Source organism: Plectropomus leopardus, chromosome 7, assembly GCF_008729295.1.
Source record: "Plectropomus leopardus isolate mb chromosome 7, YSFRI_Pleo_2.0, whole genome shotgun sequence".
Taxonomy (NCBI): domain Eukaryota; kingdom Metazoa; phylum Chordata; class Actinopteri; order Perciformes; family Serranidae; genus Plectropomus; species Plectropomus leopardus.
In genome coordinates, this window is record NC_056469.1 from 4,202,744 (window position 1) to 4,217,029 (window position 14,286).

Consider the following 14,286-nt stretch of genomic DNA (forward strand, 5'->3'; position numbering starts at 1 on the left):
TATTCATAATTTTAATCTGTGTAATTTAAGGGTTAATGGAAACTGCCTAATGTTTCATGGATTGTCACATGCAACAGAATTCTACATTCTATTACACTGGTGAAGTGATTCACTAGTGAGCTGTGGAGGCGAAAGTATCCATCCATCACTGATGCAGCCTGTGCAGCTGAGAACACACGACTTCCTTTATGTCATTGCTTTGTAATTTATTGCAATGCTATGACAATCTCTTCTAGTATTGATTTGACATCTTTGATATTGGACACAGTTTTCTCAACTAGTTAACTAGCAAGGGCAAAAATGTCGGGTGACACTAGTTGGAGTGTCTTTTGACATAGTAGTTCACCTAAAATGAGACTACATATGTTAGACATAAGAGACCCCTATGTTCAAAAGCATCATAAGTCATTACTTCTCTGGGTTGATGACGCTAATACTGTTTCATAATTCATGTCTGAGAGGGGCATATATGTGTTGATATTCAGCGGATGTTTGTGTCCGATTTTCAGCGAGTCACTGTGTTTTGATATTATTTGAATATGTCTGACCAGAGAATTGTTTCCAGTGTGGTGGGAGGACATTGTGTGAAACCTGCAAAGAAAGCTGCCTCATCCTGCCTGAAGGAACTGTTAACCCGCCTAAAAGAATTTCAGCTTTCAATGGAGAGATTCAGTGTCCCATGATGCTCTAAATGCTGTTTCACAAGCTCTTTTCTCACTGACAAGAATAAAGTAGTGGAGGAAAAAAGGGTGAGAAACCGCCATCTTTCTATGTGTTGGAACATCTCCACTTCTTGTTAGACAAGGCATGTAACAAGGGCTGTGGATTGTATCTGAACGGAGGACAGGAAGGCATTTTATTGAAGGTCTGATTTTCATAACTCTGGCCTAACACTGGTAATAATGGCATGGCATTCAGCAAGATTATTTTACCAAGGAAAAACAGGGTAAGGGATGTTGCAGACATGACAAGTTGGACCAAGGACAGTGAGTTTAGCATTGACCTACCATGCTTAGATTGTCTGTGCAAATGAGCATTTATTAATCACATTTCAGGTGTGATCACATTTAGTCTGACCTTCAAATAAAGTGGTTCAGTGACAAGGGTTTGTTTCCAACCTGTCTGATTGTCTACCTGCTTGTTTCTTGCTGCGTAAAAAACGATCCAAGTTAGCAGTTTGGGAAGGTTTGGTAAGATTTAGGGATCAAAAAAAATAATACTTGGTTAAGTTGGTAAGAATATCATGGTTTTGGATTTTAAAAATTACATACTGGGTGTAAGTGGCATGTTGTGTAGTTGGGTATATGAAGTACTTTGAGTAGTTACATGAAGTCTGTAAAGTCACTTTACTACACTGACTTTTAGTTTCACATAAGACAAACAGCAGTTTCCTGGTTGAAAGTCATTGTTTGTTTGTCCCATCCATTGATATGTGCAGCACAACAAACGATCTTCACTGAATTGCACTGGCACTGTTTACCTTTTGCCAGCACCCAGTTTTAACACATTTGCTGCATTCACTGCACAGTCACATCCCAACTTGTCAAATATCAGCACTTGGTCAGTGGACTTTCTAATCTACATGTGACGCTCTAGATAGCATACTGTTATGCCTGTAATGTAATGGTTTGACTTTACAGTCATACAGGAAGCAAATGGCAGACTCCCTGGTGAAAGTCTGGGGTTTGTTGGACCCATCCACCTCCCCTACTTTCCAGCTTTTTATATTACATCATTACGTGCATGCTTTAAACTGACTTTGTCTGGCAGATTTATAAACTGACGCCACCTGGCAGCATATTATACTGCCTCGAAAAAATGCCTGTAGCGCTACTGTCTGAAGCTGAAATTCCTGACCAAGAGGTGGTATCTGAAGAGTTGGGTTATGGGGCCCACCGCCATGTTATGTGCTGGAGGTTTGTGTCCATTTTCTAAAAAACCCGACTGTAAAAACACATTTTTAGTGAGCCACAATATCGCACTGGGTGTCATGTTTTTTCATTGCCATGAACACACACATACACTCTGAAGTGTAGTTTTGCACGTTGCACCACTTACCCAGTAGTATACCCCTTGCTTTTTGCTTTTTTTTTTCCCCAATTGATTTGAAGAAATGGCACCATCAATCTAAACATAGTAATTTAAGAAAAGTGATATGAAATCAACTCCTCTAATGTAAAGGAGGTGAAACAGAAAATCAGGTGTAACAGAGGTGACATCCAGAATGTCACCAATGACCCGGCAGGGGAGCTGATTGGGTGCTGGGCGCTCTGTGACGAGTTCACCCACAGGTTAAGCTCCCGGCTCAACAGGAAGAGACTGATCGATGCAGCTGTGTCGAGGTGCCCTCTTTTTTTTTTATTTTTCTATTTATTTATTAGCCTACAATACAGAATAGAGACAGCAGGAAGTAGACTTGCCACAGTAGGCTTGCCAGACACACTGTTTACATGCTATAAATATAGTGTTTTATGAATATAATATTTATTGGTAGTTATGATCATTAACAGGTGTGCGTTTTAAGATGTGAACTGGTAATGCACATCTCACTACAGCCAGTCTGAGCAATTTAACGGCATATTTTCTCCAAGAAATATCACATTGTGAATATTACCTTTCACTGCTGAAAATAAAAAATAAATAACAAAACATTATTCTGTCTTTTATGAGGACACTACACCTGAGCATTGTCATTGATGTAGAATCCTAACATTGTGTTCCGTTTGGAATAAGCCGACTGTTTTTTTTTTCACCCTCTTTTCATTTCCCCTCCTCTTATCTGTCCCAGCATTTTTTTCCCTCTTTCTGTTCCTGTCTCCCTTCATCTCCCTCTATCCTTCCCCCCTCCTCGCTCTCTCCTTTCACCGCCTGTTATCTCCACCATGCAGTTGACTGCTTCTGTCCTCTGGGTGTCAGCACTCGCCTTATCCTTCATTCAGCCGCACAGCTTTGTGTGGACTAATCGGCCCATTTCTGCCTGCATTTCATGTTTTCATGATTATTTTTCTTCAGTCCTCTTGTCTCTCGCTTTATTACATTTTCCTGCCCCCTCTACAACCCACACCCCACCCCCCCACCCCTTCCCCTCCATGGCCTCCTGCTTGTTTCCACAATAGTTGTCAACTTCAACATCAAATTTCAGCCATCCCTTCTTCCCATCACTGCTCTCTCTCTCTCTCTCTCTCTCTCACACACACAAACACACACGCACTTCTCAATCAATAAATCTGCAGTAACCCTATATATAAGAGCTCTGTGTGTGTGTGTGTGTGTGTGTGTGTGATTCGGTGGCAGTTATTGATGATTTCAAAGCTGCAGAAATTGGAGCTGTAACAGGAGATCCCAATCCACTCATCCCACTGCTCCAAATAGGAGGTGAAGGTGACTTTCAGGAAGTTCATCACTCACACACAAATAATTACACAACTACATGCACTCAGTGGACATTTGCATTGCGAAGCCATACAATATGCAAACACAGAGAGAAACTGAAAGGGTTGTGTGTTTTGGATAAATCTGAAGGTCAAAGTAAAGCAGGGATTTCAGTCGCTGAGGCAGGAGGGATGAGGTTAAGGATTACCAAGGTGACTTGGACTCAGGGTGCTACCAGGGGTGCTCTGACAAAAGACCCCTCTCTGAATTATTGAGAACATAATGTAGTGCCCTTGCAGGGGGAGAAAGACAACACTGCGTTATTCTCCTCCCTTTTCTCCTCCACCTCCCCTAGTCTGATTATTGGGCAGGAATGAAAAGAAAAAAAAAGTTCGTAGTCTTGTCATTTCGTCTTTCTTTTCCCCTGCAGAAGAATGAATCTTATCTGTAAATGGACCCACCCCCTCCTTTTCTCTCGCCTTGCCAAAGCCTTCATTTGACAGAAGGAGCTTCTGTCCTTTGCTCCAAACTGCAGTTAATCTTCGTCTGTATTCATAAAGCATATTTGTTCACAATAAACCCAGAATGATTCAGGAGGGCAGCTGAAGGTTATTCTGCTGCATCAGGCTCGTTTGAGTCCCAGAAATAGTGGAATTGGAGAAAAAGATGCATTTGGTTCACACTGGAATGGCTGCTCTATGACACATGGGTGAAAGTAAATGGGAGGCTAGCACATTTGATTGCTAATTAATGAGATTTTTAGTGCCAAATATGGTATGCTTGGCAATTGCACTTGACATGATTTTAAACAACAATTAACTTATTCAGAGGGATCACATAGTGGTCAACAGGGTCAGAAAGCAGCCTACAAACAACAGACACAGAAGAATTGAAATTTGCTGAAACAGGGATATTCAAAGTTTTTGTGTAGCTAAAGGTCCATTTTTTAATTTCTATAAGGCCAGAGGTCGGAAACAATGTGAGCACAATGTACATACATAAAAAAAGGTCAAGAAGTTGTCCAAAATGTAACAAAAACTTTAGAAATTCAAGCCCATGTATTATTCTAAACACACATTTTTTTTTTAATTTTGATATTTACTGCAAATGACACACAACATCGCCAGTGGCAAGTTGCCTAACGTTTATTATTATTAGCAATGATCATTTAGCTTACCAAAAACTTTTAGCTCTCTGCAAAGCCCTCCAGCCAGCTGCAGCCTCATTTTATTTTATGATAAAGTAAGGAGGTATCATGTGGATAATTTCTCACTTCAACGTCCTGAAGTTCATCATCATCCATTGCAAGACTTTCAAAGCGAGCGACAGGATTAAACAGAAACACTATATAAGTTCAGCTCAAAACAGAGCTTGCAGCCAAGGAGCTCTTAATTGGGCTTGAAATCCAAATTGCTGTTGTGTTGGTGTAGTTTTAGTTTTCTTAAGAGGCAAGTCTACTCTCATCACTTCAAAAAACACATCAGCTCTGTAGTAAACAAACACAGCGTGACCGCTCTCCGCCCTCCCATCTCTGCTGACGTTTGATCTCTTTCATGTCGCTGACACTGACCTGAGCTCAGCAGTAAAATGCACCTCGCCTGTTAGACACTAGTGGCTTTGTAGGAACATTTATTAACATAATTTTAGATTCATCACACTGTCATATTGCTTGTTAACAATGCAACTTGAGTTGGATTTAGCACTGTGACCTAGGCTACTTTATAATTTGCCAGAACATGTCAACATGACAACTACTGTATTAGCTGGTTTGGATAAACTCAAAACAGTTTAAGCTTGTAGACTGGACAGCAGAACCAGAAATCGACTCAGCTCTACCTCTCAGGCTGTCTTTACCCTCTGGAGCTTTTTAAAGCTGTACGCATTCTGACAAGAAGCGCTGCAAACAGAACTACTTGCCTATATTAATGTATAATAATAAGTAGCAGGTGGCAGCTGGTACAATAGCCTTGGCCACAAGTGTGTGAATGTGTGTGTGAATGGGTGAATGAAAAACAACAGTTTCTTGACAACAAACAATCTTTGCTGCTCAGATGAATAAGATTGTTTTTTCAGGCTCTGGATGCACAATACTTGTTAGTAGGATATTATTGATGGCATTTACCGAGAAAGCATGTGGACTGAGCTCTCAGAGTGACTCAGACTGAATGTATATCTCTCTGCCCAAGCCTCTTTCAGTTCCCTCTACTCTTCATTAAATTTAAGGATGACATCTTTCTCCAGGCATTAGCGATAAAGTTTGCACGTCACCCAATGACACGGTGACAACCCGTTGCCATGGTGATGACATTATGCTGCTGGTGATTGGACTGGCATGAATACAAACAAAGAGAGCTCTCTGTGGTCTTGCAGTCTGCAACGACTTTAGACAAGCACACCGGAAAATATTCCCCTACATAATATAAATATCGCACATTGATTCGAACTGTCCAGATCTATGGAAAAACTCTATCCCCTCAAAGTCTGTTATATTTCACTATACGAATGTGTTCAACAGAGCAGTCAATCAAAAATCAAGCACCAATGACTTAGATACCCAAGAGCCTAACCAGTACAAAAACATGGTAAATTTGTCCTACAGGAGGCATTGGAGGAGTGTTATAAGGCCATTAAAATCCGAATGGTTTATTCCACTGGGGGCATGTATGTGCTCAGGAAATTTTATGGCAATCTGTCTCTTGGACAATGAGATATCAAGGTCAAGGTTACTTTTAATGTCTTCTATATGAGAAAGTTATCTTGTCTTAGGAAATTTGCAGCAAAAAACAAAAGACATGTCAATTAAAATGTGGTTAATAAAAACTATTAAAAAGGCACACATTTGCTAACATTTACTATAGAGGCCCTGAGAGGTAAGGTGAAAAAGAGATTGTGGGCAATGTTGGCCAAAAAGTCATAAGTTATTATTGATATTATCTTTTACATAGGGAAAATGTATCCTACAAAGGAGATAATATCTCAAATGTAGAAGAGCAACTTTAGCTAGCATTTCCCACAATTTTATTTTTCACCTTACCTTTCAGGGCTTTCCCACTAACCTCCACTAAAATGTACGAATCAAAAGCATTTCCAGTGTTAGTGTTCTGAGTCATACGCCTCCAAAGAAAAAGTGCAGTCAGTAAGTTACATAAGCTGTGTCCCAATTCAGGGTCTGCATCCTTCGGAGGCTGCATTCGAAGGCCAATTACGTCACAGCGCTGCGCGAAGGCTGTCCCATTTGGGGCACAAGTCGAAGGCTCCTCCTTTCAGCCCACAAATGCGTCCTCCTTTTCCCTCTGTTTGGAGGACACATCGCTACTATCCTTCGCGGCCTTCCATTTCCCAAGATTCCTTGCGCGCCCGCGATCTTCAAAAATAATGGCGGCACAGAGCGGAGATCGGAGCGTTGATTTAACTTAATGTGGGTTTTTACTCATTTGAAAATCAAACGCCAGATATGTTAAACTTAGAGGGACATTAAAATCTCATAATTTCATTCATAATACGTGACGTTAGTAATGCTAACATGTAGCCACCTAGCAGCCCCGCTGTGCTGCCCGCAGCCGCGGAGAGCTCCGTCCGCAGCTGCGGAGAGCTCCGTCCGCAGCAGCGGAGAGCTCCGTCCCCTGACGGAGGCTTTACTGCGCGAAAAATCAGCTTCCGACGCGGACAGAGGCGCTTGTCCTCCTCCTCCTCCAGCAAAATTTAAATAAAAAGTAAATTTTAAAAATACAATAATTTCTTTGCTTTAGTGCCCCCCCCCCCTCTCAGCTGATGTGGGGGTAAGGGCGGGAACATCTGGTGACGCAACCAGGAAATCCTCCGAAGGCTAGACTGTCCCAATTAACATTATATATATATATATATATATATATATATATATATATATATATAAACGTGATTTATAAAAAAAAATTAAAAAAGATGATTTATAAACAATAATGAGAGAAAAAACAGGCAGTATTTTCCTTCTCAACAGAGTTATCAAGACCACTGTCCTCAATCCAGTTGCTTCCCATCCCCACAAACTTCCTCTATTAGCAGAGAGTAGCCAAAGGAATAATACAGCAATTGCACAGTAAGATTTGGCAAATGAAAGTTAAAACGAATAAAATAAAACTGAATAACCACAGAGAAAATATTAATAAAAGCAATGCGATTGTAGACATACAAATGAAGGTAAAGGAGAGTTAGTAGTTGTGACATTCGGGCCATTATGCCGAAATATTGTAGACCTCAGGGGGTATGTTAGTGGTCAACAAGCCAGCACACAGATGCACACACACACACACACACACACACACACACACACACACACTGCATCTTCATATGCTCATGAACTAAGGAATCTTACACAGGGGCTGTGTGTGTGTGTGTGTGTGTGTGTGTGCGTGCGGTGTGTGTGTGTGTGTGTGTGTGCGTGCGTGCGTGCGTGCGTGCGTGCGTGCGTGCGTGCGTGTGTGTGTGTGGTGGCCTTTTACAACCTCTATTAAACTGCTCCTCCAACTCTCTTAGTTAGGTTCAGATATGGATGTATTGTATCTTTTCTTGTCCATTATGATCACTGCTGTTTTGAAAATGAAGACATACTGAAGTCAAGGTTTACTTTTCAAAATCAAGTTACAAGATGCGTCATTAGAATGCTCAGATATGATAGTTGATCTTGCAGAAGAGCAATCCAAGGTTTTTGGTGAAGCCAAAATACAACAGCATCTTAAATAATAGGCAAGAAATTGAGTAACATGTCAAACTAGTGGTGGGCGATACATTGAATAAACTCGATGTATTGCGGCTTGTTCAATGTAGAATATATAAAATGATAAATTGCAAACACTGAATGTAAATGCTCATGCCATTTTAGCACGTGATTCACTCTGGCATTTCAGCTCTAATGGATACACACACACAAAAAGACTCACAAACTTGATACAACACACACAGTCCTAAGCACATTCAGACCAGTTTCTCCTGATAGTGTTTGAGCAGGGGACGCATGTGTGAATAAATCATCATGTTTAAAAGTGCTGTGGCAACAGTTTAATTAGTTAAATGTTAGTGTGAGCAGATGAGGTGTGTGTTTTTGCATCTTCAGGGCTCCAGATGGCAACTATTTAGGCACAATTTGCAAACACCAAGCACAACTGCAACTTACAAATTTTTAGAATCTATGAACTGGAGATCTTTTTGTTTGTTTCCAGCTCAAAGTGTGTAAAGCTTCACAATTAAAGGCAAGGCCTTAACAGTTGAACTTTCTGCCAACAGCTAACTGTTGACGGGAAGCCTAAAGTTCACAGCAAAAACATCAGCACTTCTGGCCTGAGACAAGCCAGGTGCTTCAAAATAAAAGCTTTAATTTATTTTATTAGAACAATACTTTATTTACTTCATTATAACACTACATTATTTAACTTTATTATACAGTGCTTTATTAAGCTTTGTTATAACAGTACTTTGTTTTGCTGTATTATCACAGTATGTTTTTTGTAATTTTTTTTTTTACTTTATGAAAACAGACTTATTTAACTTAATATGAGCAATACTTCATTTAACTTTATTATAACAATACTTTATTTAACTTCATTATAACTTTGTTATAACAAGATTTTATTTAACTTCACTAAAACAAGACTTTATTTAACTTTCATATGACAGTAGCCATTTTTTTTTACTTTATTGTAACTGTAGTACATTCAATCATTTTGTATTTTAGAAGTCAATAGGTTATTAGAGGATATATTAGAAAATATCAAGATATATATTGTGTATCAGGATATTGCCTAAAAACATCACCTATTCCCTTTTCAATCAATGCCACTGACACTTTTGACTTAATTGGGGTCAGGTGTCAAAACCTAAAATGTACAAAAGGCCACTACTAACATAGAAAAGCACTGTCTTTACAGCTTCTTCCCTCACCGTTATGGAAATAACCAAATCTGATGTGCACATGTTGCTTGGATCTAATGCAGAGAGAGATTACCACAATGCAGAATAGCTCGTTTTTCTCATAAGGACTAGGATTATTGATATGTTGTGTTATTGACTATCAGTTACTGATAGTGGCCTCATGTTTGCACTTATAGTTAGAATGACCACATCACTGGTCCACTGATTTACTGTTTGTGTTGCTTTTGTTGATGGTTGGGCGTCCAGTGGATAATGCGGTCAATTTCAGCCCACACTGGATTGGTTATGCACTGACTGAGCGTGGTCACAGAAACATGAGAAAATCCAATTTCATAGCCATAAGTACACTCGGTCAGTCTGCTGACAACAAAGAGATATTGACTGTGATCGCTGGTGCCTGCTAATTTCATTTCTGAGGGGAAATGAAAGACTTTACAGATTTGGACTTTTTCCACTGGAATCTGTCGCTTTCAGTCTGTGAAGTTTGACTCATCACGATGACATGTTCAGATTGCACACAGCTGGAGAGGAATTGTGTGTGTGTGTGTGTGTGTTTGTATATCTGTGTGTGCATATGTGACTCTTGAATGAATCAAGTGCCCTCCACAGTGCCCGCCCTCATCGCGGCCCTTGCCCCAAAGGAAAGTGACTAGCGAGTAATTAAAAACGTGTGTGTCTGGATGTTGGCCAACTTCATGTTCTATTCATGCAGATTAATACATATTTGCCGTTGCTGGGGGGGGGGGCTGAAAGGCATCTGTCTTTGCCATTAAACTTTCATGAGCATGCAGGACAAAGAGGAAGAGAGCCATTCAGAGCGGCTCTTTACCCACTCCTCGTCATATCAGCACACATCTTAATGGAGCGTATTAAATCAGAATGGCCAAACAGGGAATTTCACAATGACAATGGCATTCATCACACCTCTGTTTTAAGGGAAAAATCTCCCCTCAGATCCTCTCTGAGCGTTACGCACCATCAGTCTTTAGTGTTGCTCTGTGAAGGAATTGTGTTGCAGGTTAATTGTCTCATCTGCATCATTTTTTGCATGTTGTTGTTTGCATGCTGTTTTTTGTGTTTGGTTTTGTTTTTTTACTGCCAGTTATTTTTGTCAAACATATATCTTCAAGTTTAGCTACCAAAACAATGGACAAAAATAATCTTTCCCAGATTCTCTCCAAAAAAAGTGAAATAGTAACTGTAAACTCTTTATATAGTGTAAAGAAGCAGCTTAAGACCCATTTCTGTGCTCTTGTTTTTAATTACTTTCACCCCCTATTTATTTTTATCGCATATAATGGTTGTTATTTTTAATAAACTTGTTTTTTGCTTTTTGTGCGCTATTACCATTTTGAATTTTGTTGTTTAATATTTCTTTTATATATGTAGATTTATTTTACTTGTTTTCCATCTCTTGCCTGTCTGTAACTTATTTTAAGTTTAAACTTATTTCTTGAGTTATGGTATCCATGTGCAGTATAATGATTTTATGTATGTATGTATTTATTTTTATATCTATAAATATATTTAGAGAGAGACTTCCACTGGTATTTGTATTGACTACTTAATTTCTGGTATTGTGACATGCCTAATCCACACCTCTATGATTTCATCCTATAGCCTGCTTGTTTACATTCTGTGTGTCATGCTCTTTGTATCTGTTTAGAGAGTATTATCTGTGCATATCTGAATAATGTATTTATATTCGCTATCACCCCGAGTGAACATATGCCACTCTATGCAGTTAAAATATTGGCACTGAGACGCACATCAGTGGTTTCCAACCTGGAGGTTGGGACCTCCCAGGGGGTCATGAGATGACTACAGGAATAACAGAGACAAAACATATGCTTTTGATTACATGCAAGTTTTTCATTGAAAGCCTCTTTGATCATGTGTGGCTTGAACGGCTGAGACACTGGTTAAAAACTGTCCACTCTGATAAGTTGTCGACAACGCTGCAGTGCTTTATAAATGACTGCTGCTGTCTGGCTTGTAACTCTAGGTGGCTGGAGTGTGTGGGGTCAGTGGGCGCAGTGCAGCAGCGAGTGCGGAGGCGGGATCCAAACGCGGACTCGGAGCTGTCAGTCGCCCCCAGAAGAGGCATACCTATGCGAGGGCGTGGTGGAGGAGGGCCGGCCGTGCAACTCGCAGCCCTGCACTGGTGAGCTCCTCATCCTCTGTGTGCGCTTCATGTTTCAGTACATGCATATCTGTGAGGGGGTGTTCTTTTACGCTTTGTGACTAAATATGAGTACGAGTGTGCAAAGTGTGTTTTTACAGCTAACATTTTGTTTTGTACATCTTGTTCATGTGCTTGTGTGTCCATCCTCTATAAGTCAGTGTTTTGACTTAAGGAGTGCATGTTGGAAAGGGGACTTTGATCGATGACAAATAACACTGACATGGTCAACTGTTGACAAGACCATGCATGCACAGTATGTCAAAATCATTACACTCACAAATGGCTAAAAGGACACAGGGAGTCAACATATCAGCTCTATAATGTAGAAGCTGTTTACCAAGCATTAGTGCTCTCACTGAATGTTCTCCTGCTTAAAGCTTTCTTCATTTGTACCAAACTAGCAGTATGTTTCTGTCTGACAAATAACTCCGACAGCAGATTGTCATTACTGTAGATGTGTTTGTGTTTTTTTTTTCACTTAGTCATGCCATCACAGGCATTTGAAGACTCACATAAACATTATTATACAACAGCTGAAAACATAAAATGAGCACTGCACACATTTACAGCACATTAATACCGACAGCACAACAAAAGTCCCAAGTTTGGCTGATGCTGTTCTGGGTGACCAATCACGTCACGGTTGTGTCCCAAATATAAGCCATTAAAAATGAAGGACATCTGGTTGCTAACCCCCGCCCCCTCCTCCCCCCCGGCCCTGCCTCCCCCCCCTTTAGGCAAAGGCCGCCATCTCTCTCGCAGCCAGTCGCTTCGCTCGGTGGACAGCCGCAAGCGAGATGACGTAGACAAGCCCCGCAGCGGACAGCAGAGCCCTCAGACAGGTAAGACAACGGGACGCAGAGGGATCCCATGCATCAGTCACTGTGGCAGCTTGGGTGACCACCACACTTGTACAATATACACACAATAACAACCATAAACAATAGAGTTGCACTCACTTTTTTTATACACATCTATCAAAATCTCCCAAAGTAGTGCCTTGTCCGCAATGGACTAATTCCAACATGGACCCTGACTGAACATAGTGAAATTGTGAGGTCATAACAGGACACTGTGCCCTGTCTGTAAAATACGATACCAAATGGAGTCCTCCCTCTCTGTTAAAGTGATACTCCACCCAAAATCAGGAGTAGCAAGCACTCAGTCATCTGTAGGCTGACAGATTTAGTTCAACAATTTGGGATATATGCTTTATCGTTCCAAGAGTAAGATACCAGTCTCATGTTTTTGTGGTGAATAATCAGGATGTGTTTAGCCTAGCTTAGCATTATGACAAGAATGAGGGAGAACCAGCAAGAGTGGCTCTGTCCAGAGTTAAAATTGAAAAAAGTACATCTGCCAACAACACTAAAGCTAAGAGATGAAAACATTGTATCTTTTATTTGTTTTACCCATACACACAAAAATGACTAAATTTTTACCAGGATTCTGTTCTGCGCAAAGGCAACAAACATGGCAGCCTCACTGCAACAACAAAATGTTAGGAAGTGGCTGCTGTCCATTAACTTACAACTTGTATCTCCCCCTAAAGCTACAAGGTAACATTTTTTGCGTGTTGAGTCTCATTCCGAGTCATCAAATACCAATGTTTTGGGTTGGTGCTCCAGTCATCAACCAAACATGTCAGTATTTGGCGATCTGAGAATGAGACAATATTGCATTATATTGTAAGTATAGCTAATCAAATCAGGTGCATGGTAATTAAACAGCTTTAGAAGTGTTGGTAGGTAGTTTTTTTAACTTTAACTTTTAACTTATTTTTAATCGCCTTCCTTATTATTGGACTGCCCATTGCTCCGACAATTCTAAAGCCCCAATAGTCCAAAAATTGGACATTGGACTGAAAGCCCCTTTGTTTGACAGACTGTTATGTCAAAAACAAAGTCCATTGCTGTGAAGGGCCATTTCTCCAATGGCAGAAGCATATGGCTTATTATTTTGCAAAACAAAATTATAAAACCTTCCAGCTTTGGCCACGCTACACTGCCTCTGTGTGAGTCTTTACTTTCATTGGTTGGGTCAGTTAGCTTTGTGAAAGAGGAGTATTAAAGTTAGGTTAGGGCAAGAATATTTAGATAAGTCAATCAGAGGCAGAGATTAAGGCAAGTCATACCTTCGCCATAGAAGCAAGGTCTGAGGATGTAATTTTACAAAATAATTAGCCATGTTTTTATGTTTGGAAGAATAGGTAGTGCATTGTTGGAAAACCATTAGAGAGAGAGTAAGGCATGTCAGGCCTTCACCATAGTAGGAAGGTTTGATGACGACATTATTCAGACAACTGAAGTTTTGGAATTAAGGGCCTTTGGAAGAATGCCATTGGCTGTCCACCTCTAGCTCCCTTCCTAAAGCACAGACAAGAGACTCTGGGAAAGAGCAAATATATCTTTTTCCCAAAATGTTGAACTATTACTTTGTCTGTTAAATGTTTGTGGTTTGCCTCTTCAAAGAGACCAGAGGCTGTTATCGGTTTGGATCTGTGTCAGTTCTAAACCATATTTAACAAAGTGAGCAAAAGAATGGACAAATATGTTCGTTTTGTTCATATTTGTCCACCACAAAAACCTTTCACTGTTGGAATCCACTGTAACTGATATGAATCTTAGCTGACTACACCTGATACTCTTAGGAGAGAAGTGAAGTACAAACTTTTCCAGCCTACAGATTGTGCAGGTTTGATACAACGAGTTTGTGTGAAGTGTCACTTTAATTTGCTAACCAATTCCCAACCTCCTGTTTAGTTCTCTTCTCCCTGCTTCCCCGGCTGTGACTGCCCAATTTTCCCTTATTGGTCAACTGACCCT

At 40.3% G+C, this 14,286-nt stretch overlaps 1 protein-coding gene across 1 annotated transcript in view; it reads left to right on the forward strand.

The window, feature by feature from the left end:
• The window catches only part of adgrb1a (adhesion G protein-coupled receptor B1a), a 138,024-nt gene that overhangs the window by 26,410 nt on the left and 97,328 nt on the right, over positions 1-14,286 (forward strand). The window contains exons 2-3 of the mRNA XM_042490365.1: positions 11,282-11,440; positions 12,199-12,303. Of these exons, the coding sequence (XP_042346299.1) occupies positions 11,282-11,440; positions 12,199-12,303 (264 nt within the window). The remainder of the gene's footprint in view (positions 1-11,281; positions 11,441-12,198; positions 12,304-14,286) is intronic.